We start from the raw sequence: 26,303 nt of genomic DNA on the forward strand, positions 1-26,303 counted from the left end.
TATTAAATACTAACCTAACTTCACTTATTTACCAACCCCTTTATTTTTAAATTTTTTTTTAAACTTTATTTAGCTACATTACTAACTAAAGCCGAGTTGTGGGTCCTGACTTCTGATCCAATCAGTTGCTCACTGCGCTGATTCTACACATTCAATCACTTAAAACATTGCTGTATTTCTTCATCTGGAGACAGATGTGTTACTGCTTGTGTGGAACCAAAGCACAGACAAAAGGAACTTTCGGAATCATATTACATAATTTTTGATAAATACACCATTTGGTTGGTGCAATGTCCTTAGAGGGAGGGACTCTTGTGGTAGAGTACTGAAGTGTGGTCAAAGCCATTAGCACAAATGTCCAGATCACAGAGGTTTTAAAGGATAAATAAGCAATGTTTTATTTAAATTCACATAATTTATCATATACATTAAAGGAGTCGTAGAAAGAGCAGAACAGAATGAATAGAAATGTAGGAGAAGCTATGAAAGTAAGTAAGTACATTAGGAAGCAATTAACAGAAATATTCCTGGTCAAAATGGTACACAGACAATGGAACAGAAATCAATAATGTTTGCATTTCATTTAAATACATAAATTAGACAGAATGTAAGAATGTTGAGTTGCCAGTTAGTAGCGCTGCATATTTAAAAATATCTGTTGCATATGTACTTGTCTTTAAATCGGTCTTGGAATCGCAGACAAAATGCCGAGTAAGTTTCGGAAATGGAATTTCCAAAAAAAGGCACATCTGCACTTTTGAAATATAGATTTTTTTTTTTGTACAAATTCATTAGCAGAAAAACAACCGATTAAAAATATCACCTTAAACGGTTTAAAAAAAAAAAAAAAAAAAAAAAAAGTAATTGCTTAGTTGGTGCTTGAGTATAAGCTGACCAGAAAAACAGGAAAAGAAGGTAATTTACAACATTTAAAAATAAAAAAATTAAAAAAAAAAAAAAAAAAAAAAAAGGTTTTTAGAAAAAAAACAGTTTCCTCTGAATGTTTACAGTACTGTACCTGCTGTGATTTCTTGTTGAAAATCTGCTTTTTCACAGTGTTGCTACAGATTACGAAGAAGATCCTGACGGAAAGATTTATTCAAGGACTCCCTGAGACTCCCAGTTTGCTGTCAATCTGAGAACCATGTGACATCAGATTTTTTTTTTTGCAAAAAAAAGAAAAAAAAAGAAGGGGTACATGCTGGTACAAGTCGTCAGTGATACAGAAAGGATGTGATGGAAATGACCGCAGTGAATAGGAAACTTTTTTCTAAAGTTACAGGGTAACTCATACTTAATTATATATTAGTGTATTTTTCTTAAAACGTTTTTTAAAAAAAAATAAGGCAAAGCCATAAGCTGTATTTGGCCACTTATTTTAATATTTGTTCCTCGATTTATTCTTGTAGTTCAGAGGCTATTTGGCAAAGATCAGCAAATTTGGCACAGGCAAACTTAAAGAGCCTTTACTCAGCGACTGGATCCATTCCAGCCTGTTAGTATCGCCAGTACTTTCAACTCTATGCCCAGCTGAAAAGGCTTTCTTGGTCCAAAGTTATGCCTAGTTCTTCAGCTGCATCATGCTTTTCTCAGTTCTACAGTGTTTGATTTATTTATTTATTTGAATCCTCCATCCGTGCCGGCATGGCCCACATGTATAACGATCTTCATTGAACTTTACAGGTTTGTTTCATCAAATGAAGGATCGTTCATGTTCTTTAATACTCTCCTGACGATCTTCTCCAGCTCTTTTCTTGCTTTCTGCTCCTCCTCCAAACTGCTCTTCATCCTCTTGTTATCCTGGGGAAATCAAATTTGAATAACCCGGGTCACGGCACCAGATATTGATTCATAAGCAATTAAAGCTCAGGAGTGCATGCCAAATGGTTAGAATAGATTTTTTTTTTTCACTGAATATTCCAGCCATTTGAAATGCATCTCATATTTTGTTTCCTGTTTTATAGGCTCTTGATGAATTCATAAAAATTGTAACGAACATGTAGACTGTTGTAAAATAAATAAAAGTTTTAAAGTCTATATGAACGTGTGTGACACACATCTGTCCTTTACACCAGTAAACTAAAATCACCTTCTTTAAAGAGTGGGTAATGTGTGGATAATTAAAAATACATAGACTTTAGAAAGAAAAAAAAAAAAAAAAAAAAAAAAAAAAAAAAAAAAAAACATTCAAGCAATATTGTGTAATTTTCCAAAACTGTTCCATGCCTGAAGAATAAAACTGAATTGTCCTTGACTTTCAGGATTTAAAGAACTGTGAGAATATGCAGGATGTACATGATTTCCTGTTAAACATCAATCTTGAAATCGCATCCACTGAAAGATTTCATCATAAACTCATATGTCATAAATAAGTCATAAAAACGTACCTGCTTGAGTTCCTGAACTTCATCCCTCAGTGCATAAACAGTGTCCACCAAACTCCTTTGATGAAAGTGATTACAACGCAGTACAATAATTATTACACGAACCGTATCTACTCACACAAAACATACTTTTATATTAAATATAAAACTGCTTGAAATTAAAGGGCAAAAACAGAAAATCATACAACGGTAAATGGCATCCCATGCCATGCTTTTACGCTTAAATCCAGATGCCATGCGTGAAAATAACCCCACTCCCACCCCCCGAGAGACTGGTGTTGAATGGACTGTATTTACATATAAGAATCTGATTGGCTCTTACATTTGATGATGCAATAATATTTCCTGTAATGTGTTCAATACTAGTTCATATGTTGGAATGGGATTTTCAGCTGAACTGGTTTCTCTGCAGTGATCATTTTCAGATTTTGAACAGTCTTCACTCTTAAATGAATATCACTGAATGGATATAATCATAACACTTTTTAGTGTTTTTTTTTTGTGTGTGTTTCTTTAAAATACTATTCCTACCTCTCTTCAATCACTGTCTGACCATTGCTCTTTATTTCTTCTACAATGATCTTCTCCTCTTCAGGGAAAAGCATATGCAGCCCTGAATCCTTCCTTGAACCTGTTACAGAAAAAAAAAGAAGGAAAACAAAAATCTGGAGGTTTAAAATGTCACAGTTGGAGGAAGTCATCCGGATAATGATCGTTAACTTACTGCTGTTTCAGGTGACAATGCTTAAGAAGATGCACAAAAGACTGACAACATCAGTCAAGAAAGTATATTTCACATTACATTAAAGTATAACACTTAAAATCAGTAAAGACGTACATGATCATATGTTTCTTATTCCCACAAATATTTAAAGCACAATATTTTATACCAGTGAAGCCGATGTATTTCTGCACATTTTACGAATGTGACTATAGCTTTGCATATGAAATGCTGGAAACTTGGCCCTTGAAGCTTGAGATATTACTTGAGATGTACAATTAAATCTAAAGCATAATATAACCTAGTGGCAAAGACAACTACATATTGAAACATAGTAGTTTCAATATAATAATATTGGCACCCTTGGTAAATACGAGCAAAGAAGGCTGTGAAAAATGGTCTTTGTTGTTTAACCTTTTGACAAAAAAAAAAAAAAAAAAAAACAACTCTGTTCTCATGGATATCAAACAATTGCACAAACAGGATTATCCAATATATATATATATATATATATATATATATATATATATATATATATATATATATATATATATATATATATATATATATATAACAATGGGCAATAGCTGTGATGTGCAGCAAAAGGTTGTTGAGCTTCACAAAATGGGAAGTAGCTATAAGAAAATAGCACCAGCATTGAAAATGCACATTTCCACCATAAGGGCAATAATTAAGAAGTTCCAGTCAACTGGAATTGTTATGAAACAACCTGGAAGAGGACGTGTCTCTGTATTGTCTATATAATCTCCAAGGATCTCACAGCTGGAGAATTGCAGAAGTCAGTTGTGTCTTGGGGTCAGAAAGCTTCCAAAACTACAATCCGAAGTCACCTACATCACCACAAGTTGTTTGGACGGGTTTCAAGAAAAAAGCTTCTACTCTCATCCAAAAACAAACTCAAGCGTCTTCAGTGTGCCAGACACTACTGGAACCTCAAATGGGATCGGGTTCTATGGTCAGAAGAAACCAAAATAGAGCTTTTTGGCAATAAACACCAGAGGAGGTTTTGCTGCACAGAGAGAGGGAGCCATATGGAAAAGTAGCTCATGTCCATGGTTAAATATGGTGGAGGCTCTTTAATGTTTTCGGGCTGTTTTTCTGCCGGAGGACCTGGACATTTTTATTTAGGATACATGGCATCATGGACTCTATCAAATATCAACAGATTTTAAATGAAAACCTGACTGCCTCTGACAGAAAGCTTAGAATGGGCCGTGGTTGGATCATCCAATAGGACAATGATCTAAAACGTACATCAAAATCAACACAAAAGTGGTTTACTGACCACAAAATCAAGGTCCTGCCATGTCCATCCCAGTCCCCTGACCTGAACCCCATAGAAAACCTGTGTGGTGAACTGAAGAGGAGAGTCCACCAGCGTGGACCTCGAAATGTGAAGGATCTGGGGAGATTCTGTATGGAGGAACGGTCTCAGATCCCTTGCCATGAAGACTCAGAGCTATTATCTTGGCAAGGGAGGTAGCACAAAGTATTGACTAAAAGGGTGCCAATAATTGTTGCACACATATTTAAGTTGTGTTTTTTAAAATGTATAAACCTGTGTTGTGTTTGCCAAGGGTGCCAATATTAACGGAGAGTGAATTATAGACAAACGGTCAGAGAAACAAGTATAATATTCAAATAAACTGGAATACAAAGAGAAATGCAAGGAAAGAGGCAGCTAGTCAACAGAGAAACTGACTTCTAACATCAAGACTATGAGGATAAAAAAAAAAAAAAAAAACGAGCAAAATGGGAGCATTCACACCAAGAAAGTAGAATACTCTAATTTTCAAAGCATACTTATTTACAGTAACCCTTACGAGAGGTTGAACCCATCCTGTAACTATGGGTTGTCCATATACTGTCATAATCCGAGTCTTCTGATTGGTCAGACGACAGTTCCAGGCGCAAGACGCTGGCACGGCAACCTGCAGCCTCCACACGCGACTGGCCGATGTCAGCCAGCACGTGATTATGCATCAAATCAGTGCCCTGCCATGCTAATGGATTTGGGGCGGGTCAAATGTTCAAACCAATCAAACGGAAGTGGGGGGAGGGGGAGGGTGTTGAGGGTGGAGCAAACCAACCAAGAAGCAAAAGATATTGTTATGATGAGTGGAGAAAAAAAAAAGGGCCAAAACAATTTATTTTAATATTGAAATGAAAGCATGTTCAAATCAAATGGAAATAAATGGGACATTTATTGAAGTAAACGCAATGGAGCACCGAAAATCGGGAGAAAGAAGTGAATGAGGAAAAAAGGAGACAGAAAACAGAGAAAGTGGTTAAAATCAGATCTGTTACACAGAAGAACAGAATCCCTAAATAACAGTTAATGCAAGACACGAGGTAAGATTAGTGGAAAGAAGATTACAGGATAAAGCACAACCTTGATTTCCTTTAGACCGAACAGGTGCTGTGCCACAAATGATGTTGAGATGGCAGAAATAGCTTGATGACTAAGATGTCATTATTCCTCACAGCATTCAAAAAGTAGCACTGCTATGTTTAAATGTTGTTCCAAGGGTCTGCACAGTAAAGCCAGTCCAATGCATGAGAGAAGAGTCCAACTAGTAACCGCTCCACAGGGTCATCATCATCAATCGTCATCGTAAAAATACTTTATACCACATGAATTCTGATGAAATCTTGAATCTGATTGGTCAGAAGGCATAGATTCATTTTCTATAAAGGCAGGTCTGACAGTAGTGGACGACTTCAAGGCAAATCAGTTTGATATTAATGCATTTGTTCTACTATGTTATTGTTTTAAAGTAAGCAACCGACTTCTCACGGATTCTCCACAACATTGGAGACAATGGATACAAAGTGTTGGTCATTAATTCATTTTTTTTAATAATCGTAATCGTTGACCAATTGCTGTGGTTTTAATTCCAGGTGCCGTACACCACCAACAGTCAGAGGATCTTGGTAAATAAAATGTTGTGTATTTCAACATCCAGATCAGGGATCAACTGGGCTATGTGTGGGAAATTATAGTGCTCAACAATGCTGGAACACTAAACAAACTGAAAAAGGCATCATTCAGCATGTATACTAGGGTTTTATTACAATAAAACGTAAGCCGCATTTACACTACATAGTTCAAGTGACCCAATCCCGATTTTTTCCTCCCATGTGGCGCAGATCGGATATGACTCACGAACGTGTAAGCAGGGAAAAAAGCACACAAATCCGATACTCTCAGATCGGGTTCAGGCCTCGTTCAATTGTGGAAATAAATCTGATATGAATCAGATACGCGCATTTGCGTCTGCAGTGTAAGCGGACGGATCGGATATTCCACCGTCAACGCGAGTCGTACGTCATTGAAAAAGTGACGATGGCGAATGACGTCAACTCGGGTGGACACCAAAAAAAGTTGTATCCTCATAAGAGAGCATTGGTGAAAACCGCTCACACGACATATAAAAAGTTTCTCGTCTCATATGAACGTTGCTGATCCACTGTTCCTGACCCCAGGTTTCAACAACTTGATCCCACCAATCTTGAATCCTCTGCCGCATCCACACGCCTCTCTGAACCGATGTAGCAGCAATCATTGCTACATTCACCCAGGCTGCAACAAGGGCTCTCTTCTTTTTTTTCTCCGCCTTAAGAGGCCGGGGTTTTGCTTACCTTGTATTATATTTTCGTCTGCGTCCATTGTGAATTGTGCCGGTTTTTTTTTTACTTCCTTTTCGGCCTAAGCTTTTCCGGTGACGTCTGCCTCGGGTTGTGTCGCGAAGTGTATAGTGTAAATCGGATATGGGTCGCTTTTAAAAGAAGATGTACGCGGGTCGTAAAAAAAAATCGGATATAGTCAACCAATCGAAACTGGGCATCAAGACCTATAGTGTAAATGCAGCCATAGTCTCTGTGATTATCATTGTCCATTTTTATTTTTCACACGGCCAAGCAGGAAAAAACGCTGTATTCGTTATAAAGAAATTCAGGAGACATGAGCAATCACATTTCAAAGAATCAAGTCAAAAACACCTAGAGCTTGAGAGCTTAACAAGTTCAATTATGGCATGCTCTTACTTGAATTGAGTGTTTGTCTTGTCTTGGCACTTGTGCAATACGCCTCTATTACTTTTAGGATCTGCGCATCCTCCTCCAGGGCTGCAGTGCCTGAATGGAAAATGGGACAGGATACTTAAGATACACAAAATAATATTATACATATGCCATGTATAATAACAAACGCATCAAAAAAACCCTTAAAAAGCATAAGCCCTCAACATGACATGCATCTACATACTTTTCCTCATAGAAAACTCCTCATCTGATGGCTTCCTCTCTTTGCGTTTGTGCAGAAGCTTCTTCACGCTCTTGGGACTTTTGCTGAGATCCTGTGCAAAGACAGAAGAATAGTAAAGCCATTCTATTCATAAACTACGTGTAGAAAGAAAAAAAAAATTCAAGCAATGAATTACAGCTAGTACGAGCATGTGCAAGTCAATGAATGGATTGAGATCTGCATAAATCTAGATCCATCATCTTAGCAGTTGATAGATTACGCATACAATGCGCATCAAAATATGCATGGCCACTTGCCTAGTACCTCGGAGGGCAAAGTACAAAGCATGAGGCACAAGAAGATTGTTAAGCTTCATTAAAGGAGGCCCAATCTGGTGTGCCAATACTTTATCAAACACAGAATTGTGTTTCGGCGGATGATCCGTTTTGTTTGGGGAAATAATATCCTACTATCTTGTCTACTATCTTGTCTAAAATTGAACTTTGTCCTTTGGCACATATCGCTACATGGTTTATCACTGATCCTTCTGGTTAAGCATGGTGGTGGTAGCATGGTGTTGCACGTAACCCTTGTCCTCTTGCTTGCGTCTCCAAAGCGAATTCCTTACCTAGTCACAGCCTCGTGGTTGTGCCATATTCTTTCCACATTTTAATATTGGATTTCTCGCTCTGCAAGATGTTTAAAGTTTGGGATATATTTATAACCAAACCAGACATTTTTTCGATAGCTCCTTGGTAATGATGCTCTTTGCTTTGGTATGTTCTCCAACAAACTCTGTATCTATACTGAGCTCATATGACACTTTAACTGCACGCAATTGTATATTAACTCCTAATATAAATGTAGCAACCACTCCGATATCCACACCTCTTTATAACAGAGAGCTGCTGATGCTTTTAAAGGTGGTGCTGGTCGCAGACAGCTCAGGCTCCATGGTTTCTGGGTTTTTGGTGGCTCCAAGGGTCCCCACATCATGGTGCTGTGGGGGGTGCAGTGGGACGAGGGGTGAGGGAGGGTGTGGTAGGCTCCCCGGCTCTCCGAGTGTCTCGAAGGGGTGGGTGGGTGAGCGGGGAGCTGAGAGGAGGAATCAAAATACAACATTGCTGAGCTGAATATATTTACATACACCATCTTATCTGCACACTACAAATATAATGACCCCAACCCCCTATTTATTAAAGAGCGACGCGTCACATTTTTTATCAGATTATAGTTATATTGTTGTGTTAGTTCCTGTTGTTCCCTACAACTTTACATGTTTCAGAGAATCCACAAAGCGCAAAGTCCTCTAGCCGGAAGTCTTTCCACTGGTGGAAAACTTACTGACCATTACAAAAGTCCTGACCCCGGAGACTCCTTCCATAAGTTACAGAAAACCTCTCATCAAATCAATGATTATAATGGTGATGGTAAATAACCTCACTATGTTTAATAAAATCCATTGATTGTTCGGTTTAGACTATGTATGTGGAATGTCCACTCTGTGTTTGCGCGTGTGTTCTGACCGTATGGCATGGTTTCAAACTGGAAATGCTGCTTGACGTGCGTCTGGTCTGGCGGTGAAGATGCTCCACCCACTCCTGTAAATCCTGAGGGTTATTGCAGATCACCTGGATCCTGTCAATCATACTCCCTACAGAGGAGACACACAAACACAAAATCAATGCACATTAAGCTACAGACATCATTCCATATATTACAATACTGAATTATTCATCATGTGTGTATTTGTCTACTTATCTAACAGCGATGATGCAATTAATCACTCACCGGATAGTTCAAAAGTGTTCCTTGTTTCCTCACTCTTGTTAACAACCATCCCTGTTAGAGGAAGTTTCCCCTGCGGAGCAACAAAAATATGCTGGGACTTCCTGCAGACACTATCCAAAAGCAAACTGCTGCGCTCGCTAACGAACACCCACACTCCTTGTTAATTTACCTGGTAGATAAAGCAGCTCATCCGAGGGCTCGCAGAAAGCACCAGCAGCACATGGGGGAAGAGCAGGAGGTAGCGTTCGTTCTTCTCCTGAAAGGGGGTCGGGAGTGGGGTCAAAACTACTCATTACACACTGCCCTCATGAAGAAAAAGTAACTCATTGGTTTTGAATACAGAATAAAATAGTTTACTTGATGTAGGCTAGCGGTTTAACATCAGGGAGCTACTGCTGGAGAAGCGATGCTTAGTATACGACTTATATTGTGTAAGTAAATCAAAAAATTCTAATTATGCCAACAGTGACACTGGACACAAAAGGTTCAAAGTGATGTCACATGATCAAATTCATGTTTGGCTGACCAAATTTAAATGAAGTTCTTGTCTTGTGGATGCAGAGACAAATCAGGACGTGCCTGAGGACAGTGGCGTGTGTATGTAGACTCACTTCGCTGCCATGGTACTGCATGAGGACCTGAGACATGTAGATGACGGTGCCCAGGGTCTTAATGCCCTCCCCTTCCCAACCACGCACCGGCTCAGTCAGAATCTGCAGCTCCAGCTCCTTCCGCTTCCTCACCTCCTGACACTGAGCCTGAGACCACACACACAAAAGAATTATATCATACACATACACACCTGACAGGATGCACTACATGTCATTACATTACTATGATTGGTATTGCAGGTCCAACAATCCTCTGTGCTCCAGCGTAACACAGGCGTTTAGCCAGCAGTCATTATTGTGAAAGCAAATGGGCGAGACAAAAGCTGTATTCCAACTATTCCAACATTGAACGTCGTTCAACAATAATTTACGGGACGACAGCAAGTGAAAATAAAAACCGAGGACAATAGTGGACCGTATGTGGCCGGTCCTAATGAAATAGCACACTGTGTCCACTTTCTCTCCCTTCATCTCTGTGTTTCTCTCTATTCTCTGTAACAGAATGATAAGAGGTGTTTGAGGGGATAAGCTGAGCTGTGATAGACAGCCTGAGAACAATGTAGAAAGAGAAACGTGCGAGAGGGATGGAGGATTTTTATACATTTGTGCCAAGCAAAGGATTTTGCAAGTGTGCAAACCTCTTAACACAGTCCCTTTACAAAACAAACCATACTATAGACACGTCTTATTCCAACATAGACTACACACCCTGGACTCCAGCTAACCCGTGCAATCCGGAATGTTTTAAATAGAAAATGCACATGGGTGAACGTAACATGGTTTGAGACAATCCACAAAATGGCTAACTCTGTACATTTAAAAAAATGTGAATAATAATGATAATAATAATAAAAATAATAAATAAGCACAAAAAAGTACATTTATTTCCATCAAACTATATTCTGGTTTATATTTTGCCATAAATGTTTCTGGAGAAAAAAAAAAAAAAATCCTAAAATGAACTGATTCATGGTTTTTCAAAACAACAGAAGGAGGTTCACAGCTATTATTCTGGTTGTCCAACAAACCAGGAGGGGGGGACAGTAAACAGCAAAATGTGCATTTTGTGGCCTGCTCAAAAACAAAGAAAGGGGGCGGATGATACAGTCTTTGTTAGAACCACAATGACTCGGTAGTCTTGAGCAACATACTTATAAAATGTACTGAAGTAAGCTACAACTTGTGCTAAAGATTTTTTTAATAAGCCGGTGTTATGTTTGCAGTTGTTTGAGATCCGTGAGAGCAGAGTATTTTTGTACATTTTTTGAACAAAAGATCAAAGGGTTAAACAATAAAGGAAATTTTTCAGAGTCTTCTTTGTGCATATTTACCAAGGGTGCCAATATTAGTGGAGGACACTGAATATAATTTACATTTACAGCATTTGGCAGACGCCCTTATCCAGAGCGACTTACAGAAGTGAATATAATTCTTATTGGGAAACAGAGTTAAATTATTATTTAAACTAATTATTGCCCAACACGGCATCTCCACCGCCTCTCCTCAAAAGCCTTCGGCGCAGTCGGATTTCCTGCCAATTCCCATCCTTTCATGTCACTACTAGACACTAAGAGCAAAAGTCTAACGGCATGTTTCGACCATTTCCGAGAGAGCGATTTCTCAGACACGGCTCACACTGAGGAAGACTTACAGAAAGATTCTTGAAAGCAGTCAAGCTTTTCTGAATGTCTGGGCGGTCCGGGTGAAAATCCTGAGGAGGGCACAGGAACAAAACAGGAAATAAGTCTCCAATAATCACACAGAGCAAAACTAAATATTATATCATGACATGTACAAATCCTCGATTTGAACATCCGTCACTGTTCTCGCTAAGCAAATAAACATACCATGATTTTAATTCTTAACCTACACACACATAGATACAAACAGCAGCACCTCCATGTGTCTCTCGAGCTCTTTGAGCAGTGTGGGGTATTTATCCAGTCTCATGAAGGGTTTACTCAAGTTGGTGGTGAGGGTGAGAATCCCAGGACTGCTTGCACCTTTACTCTCCATAAACTCACCCAGCTCCTCACTGTACGCACACACACACACACACAAACACACACAATGGGGGGTGTATTTTTTAAAATAAACATGTTACGTCCAAGATCATGTGTATTTGCTCTCCAAACGTTCTCACAGGTTAAATTACACACACACACAAACACAGAGAAATGAACCCCTCTGCGACAAAAACACACACATTAGTCCTGTTTATCAGACACAACTATCTAGTAACATATTGTACCCCGTTTAGTCTCAGACTCAGAGCATTTGATATGTTTTGTACACTTTTCTGGATGCAAGCTTCAGAATCTTAAACAGGAATAAGATTGTGGGGACTGTGCAAGCCTGTGAAGCGAGGAAAACATACCATCATGATACGTGAACAAAATCTCAAAAGGGGGCAAGCAGAAAACTAAGTAGGGTTTATGACATCATTGTGTTCAGCCCTGTGTCGTGAGCATGCACAGTAATCATGGAAGCCATTTTGGGTTTGGTCTAACTGTATTGGAGAGTCTAAAATATAGAAGGCGATATATAAATCTGAAGTATTTAAATGATAAAATTATAACACAGCATGTATTAATAGCATATAAAGCGAATGCATTTGAAAGGTACATGAATACTGAACATTTTGAGTAATTCAAAGTTAAAACGCAATTGTTGTTACAGTTCTGGTGTGTGTACATATACATATAGAACCGTATTACACACGTTGCATGTAGCGTGTACACGTGTATATACCTGTGTTGCGTGAGGACATCGACAGCAGAAGGGTGGTTGGAGCAGTAAGCTACATAAAGGCTCTTCATTTGGGGCATGAGGGACAGGAAGAAGCTCCCGATCCTCTGCTGGCTCTCTGGAAATCTACACACGAGACACATGAACAGAATGACTTTGTTATTTCAGGTATAAAACTGTATTCAGTATATTAGTCAGTCACTCTAATAACATTAATCCCAACTCCTGCACTATTTTGACTATTGTGCGATCATAGAGTCTTTGAGGGTGTCAAATATATGCACCGTAATACTAGAAATAGGACTATATCAGTCGATCGAGAGAAATGAATATGTATTTCAATATAGTTGATGTTGAAGTGCTTGGTGAAATGCTGAAATCCACCAGTAGATGGCCTCGGAAGCTCACAGGAAGAATCTCATACAGCACACTTCACTTAAATCCTCTTTTTATGCTACTGAGGGTCTCTCAGTCAGAAATTTCTAACTTTTACTTCAGTACAGGAAATGGCACAAGCACGATCACATCAGCTTAGCCTTACTTGGTGCATTCCTCTAGTGACTGTACCAGTGTCTGCTGGAAGGAGCTGATCTCTTCTAGATTACCCAGAATGTGGGCGATATCGGACGTGGTCAGTCTAAGAACGAGAGTAAAAGACAGAAGCATTAGCGAATGAAAGGAGCAAAAATGCTTGTTGACAAAACGTTTATTCAATTTGTCAATAACACATTTTTATGCTTTGATTTTACTGATCATTAACCAAAACAACTAGACAAGGAGAATAGTTACACATTATCAACTCGTAATAGTTAAAAGTATATTTGTGTTAGATCACTTGTATACTGAGGGGTATTACATAGGCTTTCAAAAGAAAATGAATAAAAGCACTTTTTTCCAGCGACAGTGAATGTTGCTTTGCAGCAGGAAGCTTGCATGAGAAGGCTACACTGAATATACAGCTATATTTAAATTTGATCCTAGACTTGCACGGTAGATTCTTCTTAGATAATTTAAAATATAGCAACGGATCACGACCAAAGTTTATTGGTGTGGCAGAATGACATTAATATAAACATAGCCTCAAACAAAAATGACGTCAATAGGATATCATACTTGAATTACGCTATAGGCTATGATCTCATGAAATTTTTTAGTAAACCCCTAAGAGGCAGTTGACAAACTACGTCTCAAAGACCACAGAAAAGATCTGAAACGAGACCAAAAACTGAACACTGGAAAAGGGAGAGAGATTTTCCCTTTTCCTCATCCTTTGCGTCTGGGTCATCGTAGTATACACGCATTTCTACTGTACGGACATTATCCACTCCATAATCCCCCTTTCTCTCTCAGAAATGGTTGTGTACATCATAGGCACACTGTCTGCACATAAACAATGCATTTGTTTGTGATAATTTGTTAAAATGCTGATTATTTGCTTTAAAACAAGATCTTGGAGGCCAGAGAGTGTTTCTAAACTAGTTTAATTCAGCATGAAACCCATAACCCTGTTTGCACAGTATTTAATGTTCCTGTCCACTGTGACTCCTCCAGTAAAAAATGATCAGTGTGAGAGTATGGGACAACGTGATTCATGCCCCAATAGGCCTCAATTAATGCTTGCTGCAGTTCCATTTTTGACCACTAGGTGCAATAACTCTATAGCACTGAAACACTTAAAAAAACAAACCAAAAATTAATAGAACATCTGAATATAACTGTCAAATACCAACATTTTTTTTAAATCATTGGTCACTCAAAACACGTCATTAGAATTTGAACAGAACTGAAGATGTATGGAGTTGTGAATGAGGACTTTGAAGACTATACAAAATTGGTTGTATAGACTGCATGGCCCCTGTGGATGAGCCACAACGGATACAATAGCTACCTGTCTGTGGGCTGCAGTAGTCTCAAGTATGTCGAAAGCAGTGTTTGCAGTTCTTTGCCGTATTCCGTTTCTGTCTGCACAATATTCTGGATCACCTAAAAAATAAAATAAAAATAATAAAAACCACACGCACACACAACGAGACATTTTACATATACGGTCATGTGGGAAAATAAGCACACGCCATAGAAAATTTTGCACAAGCAAAAATTTGATTCTCTTTGAAACAGTGCCTATTAATAAAGTTGATACACTCTCAAATGACATTCTGCAGTAATTTTCACTACTGAAATTATCAGTCACATTGAAAAAGTAAGCACAACCCCTACATTTATCATGCCGTCAAATCCATAAAATTAGAATCAGGTGTTCAAGATTGGGTGCCAGTGATTAGAACCTGCTTAGGGAGTGCAGGTGGTGCAAGATATAAAGAGTTCTGTAAGGGCTTCAGAAAAAAGGTTGTGGAAGCCTAGGAGTCTGGAAAGGAATTTAAAAAGATCTCCAAATCATTTGAAATACATCACTCCACCATAAGGAAAATAATCTACAAATGGGTCTGTGTGTTGATTTCAAATGACTGCAAATTTGTCCAGGACTGGCTGTTCTAGCAAATTCAGTCCAAGAGCAGACCGTCTCCAAGAACCCCAACAGTTCATCGCAGAATCTGCTAGTAAGTCTTGCAACTGTTGCTGTCAAAGTGTGTGCTTCTACAATCAGAAAGAGATAACACAAAATTTAACCTGCATGGGAGGCGTGCCAAGCAAATCCACCAAGGAATGGCTCATAATGAAGAAATGGAGGGGTATGGAATGGCCTAGTAAAAGCCCAGATTTGAATCCCATTGAAATGTTGTGGGAGGGATTTGAAACAGGCAGTACATGCAAGAAAACCCTCAAACACCTTGCAACTGAAAGAATATTGCATGGAAGAGTGGTCAAAATTTCCAGCAAGCCTGGTGGACAATTCTGCAAAATGCCTATAAGAGGTTATTTCTGCTAAAGGGAGCAATACTAGCTTCTGAGGCCAAGGGTGTACTTACTTTTTCCACAGAAAAATATCACATCTATTGACATTTCTGATAAATAAATGATTGAAAATTATACCTTTCCTTTTGGTTTTGTTCAAGTAAATCAACTTCATTAATAGACACTGCTTCAAAGGTGATCAAATGCTTGCTTGTCCAAAGAAATAATAAAAAAAAAAAAATGGGGTGTACTTATTTTTTCACATGGCTGTACACATACACACACAGACAATACGAGGAAACTAGGAATCTATATTTCACAGTATTCAAATTTGTGAATTGTTCGAAAACACCTTTGACTATCAAATGGTATCATGTTTCCTGAAATGCATGAAGTCATTAGCTGTTGATGCTGCCATTTATTTATTTTCACATACCGCTGAAGGCTCAGTTAGATTAACACATTCAAAACTGGAAAGCAGCACTAAATGGCCAAAACTGAGCTGAGAGAGAGAGAACGAGAGAGCAGGGATCGCATCCGTAACTCACTTATTTTGGCCTGAAAATGAAATTAACCGGCCCAGCGGCCCAAGCAATTTGATTAACTAGCCTGGCAGCCTGAATGTAGAATTGCACTCACATGCACAGTACTTCAAAACAGCACACATATTTCACATATAAAAGCTTTCCCCCTGACAGCCGATCACTTTGACAGATGCTTTAATACAGCCTCAGACTCATGCCCTCATCTCTGAGTGCACAGAGACCAGGAACTCTAAAGCAATTACAACACACAGAGAACAGAGAAAGGACTCATCCTCTTTTATACCACAACCAAGAGGGAAAAAAACGGGGGCCGGGGGGGGGTGACGGCGACAGAATCAGGCCAGTCACAGTGGAAATAAGTCTGAAAGCCACCTTCTCTAATGAAGAACCCAAAACAGGAGGAAGACAGACTGGGAGACTCCACGTTGCTTTAAGAGTAATAGCGGCTACACATTTAAAATGGGTTCCATCCCTGAGAGTCAAACATAACACAGGAGTACGATCAACTACAGAATTATTGGCACACTTAATGAAAATGTGCATATATAATACACCCATCAACCAGGACATTAAAACCTCCGGCCTAATATTGTGCAGTTCCTCTTGTGCCACCAAAACAGATCTGACCCACTGAGGCGTGGACTCCACAAGAACGCCGATGGTGTGCTGTGGTATATGTCACCAAGATGTTAGCAGCAGATCCTTCAAGTCCTGTATGTTGTGAGGTTGGGCCGCCATGGATTGGACTTGTCCAGCACACCCCACTGATGTCCAGCACACCCCACTGATGTCCAGCACACCCCACCCCACTGATGTCCAGCACACCCCACCCCACTGATGTCCAGCACACCCCACCCCACTGATGTCCAGCACACCCCACCCCACTGATGTCCAGCACACCCCACTGATGTCCAGCACACCCCACTGATGTTCAATCAGATTGAGATCTGGGGAATTTGGAGGCAAAGTCAACACCATGAACTCCAGTCATGTTCCTCAAACCATTCCTGAACAATTTTTGCACTGTGGCAGGGCGCATCATCCTGCTGAAAGAGGCCACTGGCATTAAGGAATGCCGTTGCTATGAAGGGTTTACTTGGTCTGCGACATGAAGGCCAGGACCCATGTGTCCCAACAGAACACTGCCCAGACATCACTATGCCTCCACCGGCTTGCCTTCTCCCAATAGTGCAACTTGGTGCCATCTCTTCCACAGCTGACGCACATGCACCCATCCACATGATGTGAAAGAAAACGTGATTCATCAGACCAGGCCACCTTCTTCCATTGCCCCATGGTCTAGTTCTAATGCTCACATGCCCACTGCAGGCGCTTTCGGCAGTGGACCTACACTGGACCACTTTTGGGCGGTACTAACCACCACATACCGAGAACACCCCACAAGACCTTCCGTTTTGGAGATGCTCTGACCCAGCTGTCTAGCCATTACAAGTTGGCCATTATCAAAGTTGCTCCGATCTTTGTGCTTGCCCATTTTCCCTGCTTTGAGAACTGACAGTTCACTTGCTGAGTACTACATCCCAGCCCTTGGTGGGTGTCACTGTAATGAGATAATCAATGTTATTCGTTTCACTCGTCAGTGGTTTTAATGTTATGGTTGATCGGTGTAAAGTTCTATTCAAATACAATATATTTCAAGTGTATGATTTCTCAAGTAGCAAGATTTTTCTTATGAAAAACACTGATTTCAGAATCAGGACCCTTGAATTTCATATTCGGTCGACCCTGGAGTGAACACCAGCACTGAGCCTCTTTCTGTAAAGTCTACCAAGGATGTAAAATATGTATGAGGATGTATCCTTCTTTCCTTCAGTCCAGACTTCTCGAACACCAGCCACAGATTCCAGCTCGTCCTGGGGAATCCGCAGACGTTTCCCAAGCCAACAGTCCAGCGGGTCCAGAGTCTGCACTGGGTCTCCGTTCACTGCGACGTGCCTGACCCAGCACCACAGAGATGTAAACACCGCTGCCGCTGGCCCGATTCGTCTCTCACTCGGCCATATATTAGAAGGTCTGCACATTTGCAAGCACTCTTCGATTCAGATCAGATGTGGATGTATGTTTGAGGTAATATTTTTTTTTTTTTTTTTTTTTACAAAGGTTACACTAAACAACTTTAACAACCGTCTAATGCTTTTGTTTTGAAAGCGTTTTTAGCTTTGGTGACACAGGGAGTCTACGTGTGCGCGACCTTATATTTATACCAAGGGAAACAGGAAATGGTCAAAGGCAATAGGAGATGTGCGAAAAAAACAAAGATAATTCAAGGATGACAATTTGCTTGGATTTCCTTCAAATACTATTTTTGAAGGGTACCAATAATTCTGGACATTAGGCCTTAGTTTGACATCTTGCCAATAATTTAATTCCATCCGATGCAACAATATACACACACTAAACTAAATCAAATTTATATAAACCTCTGATCTCTCTAACTATGAAACAGGACCTGACTCATAGACACAGACACGCACCGCTAAGGGCCCCAGGCACAGCTGTCCCAAAGATCAGTGAGAAGGAAACAATGACCTACATTACAGCTACACACTCGGACAAAAACACATGCGCACACGTGAACCACTAACACTGTAACACACCAATTTAAACACAGCCTGGTTGACTCAGAGACACGCAAACATCACTCTGACCTGACACTCTAATGGTTAAACAGCGGGAGACGAGACTTCACCAAAACTACAGGTCATGAACCCAAACTCACTCACACACACTACACCCACATAAATACACTACTCAACACGAGGACACGAGGTTGTGTACGGCACTGTTTCTAGAAAATGTCTACATTAGATGTTACAGATTTCAGCACAACACACAAACCTACGAGCAGCTACCATTTAACCCTTTCAGCTACACCCCTTACTGTTCAACACCTGCACTGTCTCCAGAGCCAAAGGAGGCGGCACGCTGAATGTTGAACTGCGTAAAATGAATATCTGGAGTGTAATCAGTATGAATCAAGCTGAACGTGCAGGTTCACCTACATATAATAATAATAATAATAATAATAATAATAATAATAATCACCATTAGCAATTTATGAAGGAAATACACAAGGAGCTAAATAAAAATGGATGGGAGATGGATGAAAGAAAGAAACAAAGGGTGAAAAAACAAAAAGAAAAAGAAAAAAACAAAAGAAATAAACAAAGAAAGAAAGAAAAAGGGAAAGAAGAAAGAAAAATGAAAGGAGAGAGAAAAGGAGAAAGAAAAAGAAAGAAAAAAGAAAGAAAGGGAAAAAATAAATAAATAAAAAGAAAGAAAAATGAAAGAAAAAAAATGAAATAAAAGAAAAACAAAAACAAAAGAAAGAAAAAGAACAAATGGAGCGAGCGAGAGAGTGAGAGCGAGTGCAGTAGAAATGCTCAGCTCACACGCAGTAATAATAATAATGTGCTATAATGTGCTATAATGTGCTCATCTCTCAGCATTAGAGCTGAATGACTCGTACCAGGTTATAGTAGGTTTTAGTAGCAGCGCTGGTCTCGAACACTTTGGGAGGACTCTTCAGCGTTCCAGGCTTGGGGGAGATGGGCTTGTCTGCAAAACAAACAGAGGAAGGGTTGAAAAACAAATAGGTCACATACTCCATGCAGCCTGTGGAGACATTTTGTTTCTATTAGATTGAATAGTAGAGGTGAGCTGCTCCTGAAGAGCAAGATGAAGGAGATAAAAGATTAACCATCAGGGGCAGATCAGTTCACATCGCTCTGTGGATCTCTTTCAGCGCAGTGTGAAGGATACCAAGACAAAGCGAGTGTGTGTGCTCGTCTCAGGCGCTGTGGGGGGCAGTATCATACACCTCACGTGTGAAGAGAGGAATGAGAAATGTAGCTGTGGAGGAGAGAGCGACGTCCTGAGACTTTCAGAAAACAACAACCGAAACGGATCAAATATCGGATTTATATTTATATAAATATTTAGATGGTAGAGTGGGGAAAAAAAAAAGAAAGTGAGAAAACACCAGAGAAAAGAAAGAAACAAACAAACAAACAAAACAGAGATGGAGGGAAAGCAGGGAAGAAAGAAGATGTGAAAGAACAAAAAGAAAGCAGTAACAAAATGTAAGAAAAAAGAAAGAAGGAAAGAAAGAAAGAAAGAAGGGAGAAATGAAAGAGTAAAAAAGAAAGAACGAACGAACAAAAAGAATGAAAGGAAATGTAAGAAAGAAGAAAAGCACTGGGAGGCAGAGAGAAAAGGGTCGAGGGAGATATAGAAAGAGAGAAATCAAAAAGCAAAAGCAAAAAAGGCAGGAAAAGAAGGAAAGAAAAAGAAAGGAAGAGAGAGAATGAGAAAAAAAGTTTCTAACAAAATTTACGTAGAGACCATCTACATACACCATGTGACTGAGCTGCTGATTGGCCTGAATGCCAGCACATGTGTACATCCATCTCTCTCTCTCTCTCTCTCTCTCTCTCTCTCTCCACACACACAGAGCTCCAGGTGTTTGTGTGTATAAGTGTGTATACAGGTGAGCACGGAGGCACCCAGCGGAGTGAACAGAGGCAGTAGCACAACACTGCTGTGTTTAACTGAAGGGAAACAGCACTCGCTGCCTGCACCACTTCCTGCCTTTGTCTGAGGACACGGTTTCCTTCCTGATCCGGACGTTAGTGCGCGCCGTGATATCATCCTAAAGAACCCTCGTTTATCCGCATTATGCAGTGATTTGAAACCACAGAGGCATATGGCACGCTGTGGTTAACCCGGCTCTGTGTGTGTGGGTAGAACTAAAAGTTTCACTTGCATTAATGCCATAACACCACACCACCTGCTAAAAAGAGCCAACATGGTAGTGAAACATACCGGGAACCTAAACAGCCGGCTTCGTAGTATGATAAACCTGTAACAAAAAAAAAAAAAAAACAATATTCCAAACAGAGCAGATGGTGAAGCCGACACCACCACGTGGGCCGTAACACAGGAACACGGACAGGAAAACCTCACCCAAAAACTCATATGGCTAATAATAACTTAACGCTAGCAGTCCATCAGCTCTCCTCTAGCTTCATTGACTCCTTCATTCAAACTGCTGGTTTTGGATAATACAGTCCGCTCTGAAAGTATTCGAACGTCAAGGACGATGAATTCTTTTTTTCTGTAGACTGGAGACATTTCGGTTCGACATCAAAAGATGAACATGAGAAGAGAGTTTTGAATTTCAGCGTTTATTTCCTGGTATTTATACGTAGCTGTGTTAAACATCATAGAACATAGCACGTTTTATATCAGACCACCAAACTTTCAGCCAAATAAAAAGTATTGGAATACGTGACGGACAGGTGTTTCTTGTTACGCAGGTGTGTTCTGTTAGATCGATCGTCAAAATAGTAAATAGCTATGAATATATACTCCTGGTTTTAGCCTTCGGTTTCACCTGTGAAGACTGCATTAGTTTTTAAAAAGGTTTAGCCAACATGAAGATCAGAGAGCTGTCTATGGGAGAAACGCACACCATTTTGAAGCAGAGAAAAGAGGGAAAATCTATCAGAGGCATTACACATACATTGGGCATGGGCAATCCAACAATTTGGAATGTCCTGAAAAAGAAAGAAACTTCTGGTGTACTGAACAAGAAAGAAACTTCTGGTGTACTGAACAACTGGCACTGAATGGGTCGACCCAGCCAGGGAAAACGACAACATCTGATGACAGAAACATTGTGAGAGCTGTGAAGAAAAACCCCAAAAACGACAGTCAGTAACATCAACAACCTGCACAGGGCAGGGGTGAAGGTATCACAATCCACTGTTCGAAGAAGACTTTGAGAGCAGAAATATGGAGGCCATGGCACAAGATTTGTTTGTGTACCAGTCATCAGCAGTACGAATCGGAAAGCCAGATTGGAATTCGCAAAGAAATACAAAAGTTTTGGAACCAAGATTAACCTCTACCAAAGTGATGGAAAGGCCAAAGTGTGGAGAAAGTAAGGATCTGCTCATCTGTGAAACATGGTGGAGGTCGTGTTACGGCTTGGGCTTGCATGGCTGCTTCTGGAGCAGGCTCACTCATCTGTATAGATGAGGTAACTCGTGATGGCAGCAGCAGAATGAATTCAGAAGTTTACAGGAACATTTTGTCTTCAATAATTTACAGAGAAATGCATCCAAATTAACCGGGAGGAACTTCATCATGCAGCAAGACAACGATCCAAAACACACTGCCAACTCAACAAAGGACTTCATCAGGGGGGAAAAGAAATAGTGGAAGGTTTTAAACTGGCCGAGTCAGTCACCAGACCTTAACTCAGCTGAGCAGCATTTCACCTCCTGAAGAGGAGACTGAAGGGAGAACCTCCCTGAAACAAACAACTGAAGGAGGCTGAGGTAAAAGTGTGGAAAGGCTTCACAAAAGAAGAAACCGACAGTTTGGTGATGTCAGTGAGTCTCACGATTGATGCAGTTATTCCAAGCAAGGGATATGCACCAAATATTAAGTGTTATTTAATTTAATTTACTTCAAGACTTATCTGTTCTTATACTTTTGCTGACCTAAAACTTGGGTGGTCTGAGAGAAAAGGTTCTATGTTTTATGTTGTTTAACACATCGAGATGTAAATACCAGGAAGTAAAAGCTGGAGTCCTAAACTCTCATCTCATATCTGTCTTCTGCTCTCAAACCCAAATGTCTTCGGTGTACAGCACAAACAAATGAATTGGCCTTGCCGTTCCAATAGTTTCAGAGGGGAATGCAGGTTCCTTTAAAAGAAGCATTTTTTGATAATCAGACTGGGGGCACATCACTTCGTGCAATCCAATCCAGAGTCTTAAAACCTCCATGCTGTTGCTCTCTCCACTAACACCCAAGCTTTAATCTATGTAAAGGTTAATCGTCCTTTTAAAAGCCTACATTTGCTCAGAGGAAGCTTAATGATGCTTGACTCACAAATACCAAACCAAATGGGGTTTTCAAACACCCGGTGATATTTTGACGGCCGGATTTGAGGCACACAATTCTTAAAATCTATAGCAAATAAAACATATCTAACATAACATACAACAGATAAAGTTATTATTCTATCAATAACATAATAATCCATGCATTAATGAACTTTATCAGGACTGTGAGGTTCTATCTTTTGGAATAAACAAACAAAGCCAAATGGTTTGAAAACATTGGCCAAATCCTTTCAATTCCTTCATGCACCATTATATGTGGCTTAAAGGTCTAATCAGTGAAACTCCCCCCCCCCCGAGACGTTTGCTGTAACTGGAGGTTTTTATATTTTCAAAAAAAACCTCAAACAATTCGATTAAATTGCGATTGAAATGCACTTCCGTGCATACATCCATTTGAAATATCACTTATCCTATACAAGTTCGTGGGGAGACTGGCGCTTAAGGCCAATCAGCCTACAACATGTCTTTGGACTGGGGGGGAACTGAAGTACCCACAGGAAACCAAAGCATGAGGAGAACATGCAAACTCAGTGCACACAGGGTGGAGGTGGGATTCGAACCCCCAAACCTGGGGTGCCGCCAAGTCACCGTGCCCCTTGCATTTCTGTCCATTATCGAATATCATGTTTATCCAGGGCCTGGCATCAGTGCGCCACCTTCTCTTTCAGCAGCATGATAAATACTGACGGAGGAAGAGATAGAACTATTAGAAGAACTGTTAGCATTAGTTTTTGCTTATATATGTGTATATATCTATATCTATCTATCTATCTATCTATCTATATTGCACACACACACAAACAAGGATGTGCAAAGATACTTCTGTACATAGATTTCATAATAAATATAGCCTTTTTATTTTCACCACCGGTTTGTTTTTGATTAATATTGTGATAGTGTCAATGGGGAACACATCGTTTTGTTTCATTATGAGTGCCCGCCCCCCCCCCCCCCCCCCCCCAAATAATGTACTTAAATCCCCGGCCACACCTTTAACAGCTATTATCCCATGTCCTATATAACAGCACTAGAAAAAGAAAAATGGAGTTTATGTGGATTTAACACATCTTGGGAAAGATCAAAGGAAACACCAGGTAAGCCAAAAACTCACCACTTCCTTTGATCTCTTTGACGTAGTTGCTAGGGAACCAGCCGGTCTTGCCATTAATCGTGCCTTCCCACCAGCCTCCGTCCTCCTGCCGAGTCACCTGGATGATGTCACCCTTGTTAAAGCACAATTCGTCCTCATTCGTCTGCTGGAAATTAAACCGCGCCTTCACCAAAGGCTGAGCTGAACTGTTCTCAGACATGTCCTGATGTGTAAAAGAAAGAAAAAGAGAGAGAGAGGGAGAGGGAGAGAGTGTGAGAGAGAGAGAGGAAATGAAAGAAAGATGATACATAAATGCTAGTTTCAAAAGAAATCTAATTCTTATGTTTTTTTCTTACACTCAAATCTCCTCAAACAGCATAATCCACAAGTTGAAAACCTTAAAAAAACCTGCTACTAGCTAGTATTAGTTTGGGGTTTATTTTTGCTTTTTAAAAAAAAAAAAAAAATTAAATAATAATAAAAAAAATCTGTATTAGCTTTAGTACCAGGTTTAAAAAAAAAAAAAAAAGCTATTACTAAAGCTAGTACCAGCTTTTTAAAAAAAACTATTACTAAAGCTAGTATCAGGTTTAAAAAAAAACTATTACTAAAGCTAGTATCAGGTTTAAAAAAAAAACTATTACTAAAGCTAGTACCAGGTTTTTAAAAAAAAAAAACTATTACTAAAGCTAGTACCAACTTTTTAAAAACTATTACTAAAGCTAGTACCAACTTTTTAAAAACTATTACTAAAGCTAGTACCAGGTTTAAAAAAAAAAAAAATATTACTAAAGCTAGTACCAGCTTTTTAAAAAACTATTACTAAAGCTAGTACCAGCTTTTTAAAAAACTATTACTAAAGCTAGTACCAGGTTTAAAAGAAAAAAGAAAAAAAAAACAACTATTACTAAAGCTAGGAGCAAGTACAAAAAATGGTAGCTTTACTAGTGTGTGTGTGTGTTTAAAATATATATATATATATATATATATATATATATATATATATATATATATATATATATATATTTTAAACCTGGTACTAGCTTTAGTAATAGCATTTAGCTTTACCACATTCAACAAAATGCTAAATTAGTTCTAGCACTCAGCACACTGTGATACTGTTTTTTGTTAGTAATAGTGTTAGTGTATCCTGTGTTTATATATTTCTGTAAAGCTGCTTTGAGACAATGACCATCGTAAAAAGCGCTGTACAAATAAAATAGAATTGAACGGAGTAGTACTCACCAGACTGCAATACTGGCTGTGCACTCGTTTGGATGATCTCCTGCGGGAAGGCTGACAGTTCAGGGAGTCAAAGGACTTGATTCGCAGAGAGGAGTGTTGAACACATATGGAGTCACTGTCGGATCCAGTATCTACACATCCAGAGAAACATTCAGCTTATGTTACATTGGCATACACAAGCACATTGTACAGATGCTTGCAAATAGTCTCATTCGACTTCATTACAGCAAACGCGCTTAAGCAGGAATATGTGAATAGACAATTTCAGCAATTAAACAAAACTTTCATGTGCCCAGATGCACTACGATTCCCCTGCACCCACACACACACACACACACACACACACACACACACCCCTTACCTGCTGTTGCTTGGTTGAGAGCAACCAAGGAACTCAGCACCCTGGTGAAGTTCTGGCCCTGAAACAGGTCCTCAGCTTCGAATGTCTGCACACAGAGAAAAGAAAAAACAGCACAACAACTTATTAAAATCACTAATACACACACACACATTTATTCCAGCTAAACCCGTCTGACAAGACCAAAAAGTAACGCCATGACAAAAGCCACACTTCAGGCCAGAGCAGCCACTACTCCAATTTCTGATCATAAATTTAGCAGACAGCTGATATCACATGGTTACATTTTAGCAGTTATGACTTTAGTGACTTTAGTAGTCAGTTATAATGAGTTTTTTCCCCATTTCATCTTCGCTAACAGCGTTACTTCCATCTCAAATAACTAGCTGACAAATTACCTGTCAGCCAAACAGCTCACACTGTTCACAGGTAGACATGAGATTCAGTACCCAAGCATCGATTTGCATACTCATGTTATCAGTTATTTGTTGAACAGCAACCAAACATGTCAAAATACACACTACAAACCACAATCGGTTTCCCCTGACCGCTAGCGTATAGCTTAGCATGCAGCATCATTGGCTAAAAGGCTCTGACTGTTATCCTCAAAGAATTTGCATATCAAATGTGCATATCAGTTTCAAAACTGTGGAGCATGTTTTGTGACATCACAAACCGAGCTCTTATGTATCCTTCCCCAAATCAGTTACGTGTGGAAGTAGAAAGTTTGAATAGAAAGATGTAAATTTCCA

At 39.6% G+C, this 26,303-nt stretch overlaps 1 protein-coding gene across 2 annotated transcripts in view; it reads right to left on the reverse strand.

The window, feature by feature from the left end:
* Positions 1 to 372: 372 nt before the first annotated feature.
* Positions 373 to 26,303, reverse strand: part of arhgef7b (Rho guanine nucleotide exchange factor (GEF) 7b) — a 37,601-nt gene continuing 11,670 nt past the window's right edge. Inside the window, exons 3-22 of one of the 2 annotated variants that reach the window (XM_053676052.1) lie at positions 25,555 to 25,639; positions 25,194 to 25,324; positions 23,970 to 24,171; positions 19,411 to 19,499; positions 14,411 to 14,505; positions 13,064 to 13,159; positions 12,526 to 12,648; positions 11,671 to 11,809; positions 11,426 to 11,485; positions 9,775 to 9,921; positions 9,333 to 9,419; positions 9,164 to 9,233; positions 8,899 to 9,026; positions 8,261 to 8,467; positions 7,394 to 7,484; positions 7,174 to 7,263; positions 4,944 to 5,129; positions 2,916 to 3,015; positions 2,388 to 2,442; positions 373 to 1,800 (exon numbers count right to left, since the gene is read on the reverse strand). In XM_053676052.1, the coding sequence (XP_053532027.1) occupies positions 1,678 to 1,800; positions 2,388 to 2,442; positions 2,916 to 3,015; positions 4,944 to 5,129; positions 7,174 to 7,263; positions 7,394 to 7,484; positions 8,261 to 8,467; positions 8,899 to 9,026; positions 9,164 to 9,233; positions 9,333 to 9,419; positions 9,775 to 9,921; positions 11,426 to 11,485; positions 11,671 to 11,809; positions 12,526 to 12,648; positions 13,064 to 13,159; positions 14,411 to 14,505; positions 19,411 to 19,499; positions 23,970 to 24,171; positions 25,194 to 25,324; positions 25,555 to 25,639 (2,304 nt within the window). In that variant the 3' untranslated portion in view covers positions 373 to 1,677. The remainder of the gene's footprint in view (positions 1,801 to 2,387; positions 2,443 to 2,915; positions 3,016 to 4,943; positions 5,130 to 7,173; positions 7,264 to 7,393; positions 7,485 to 8,260; positions 8,468 to 8,898; positions 9,027 to 9,163; positions 9,234 to 9,332; positions 9,420 to 9,774; positions 9,922 to 11,425; positions 11,486 to 11,670; positions 11,810 to 12,525; positions 12,649 to 13,063; positions 13,160 to 14,410; positions 14,506 to 19,410; positions 19,500 to 23,969; positions 24,172 to 25,193; positions 25,325 to 25,554; positions 25,640 to 26,303) is intronic. The other variant, XM_017458032.3, reaches the window with a different exon arrangement.

The sequence above is a fragment of the Ictalurus punctatus genome, chromosome 26 (genome assembly GCF_001660625.3).
Source record: "Ictalurus punctatus breed USDA103 chromosome 26, Coco_2.0, whole genome shotgun sequence".
Taxonomy (NCBI): Eukaryota; Metazoa; Chordata; class Actinopteri; order Siluriformes; family Ictaluridae; genus Ictalurus; species Ictalurus punctatus.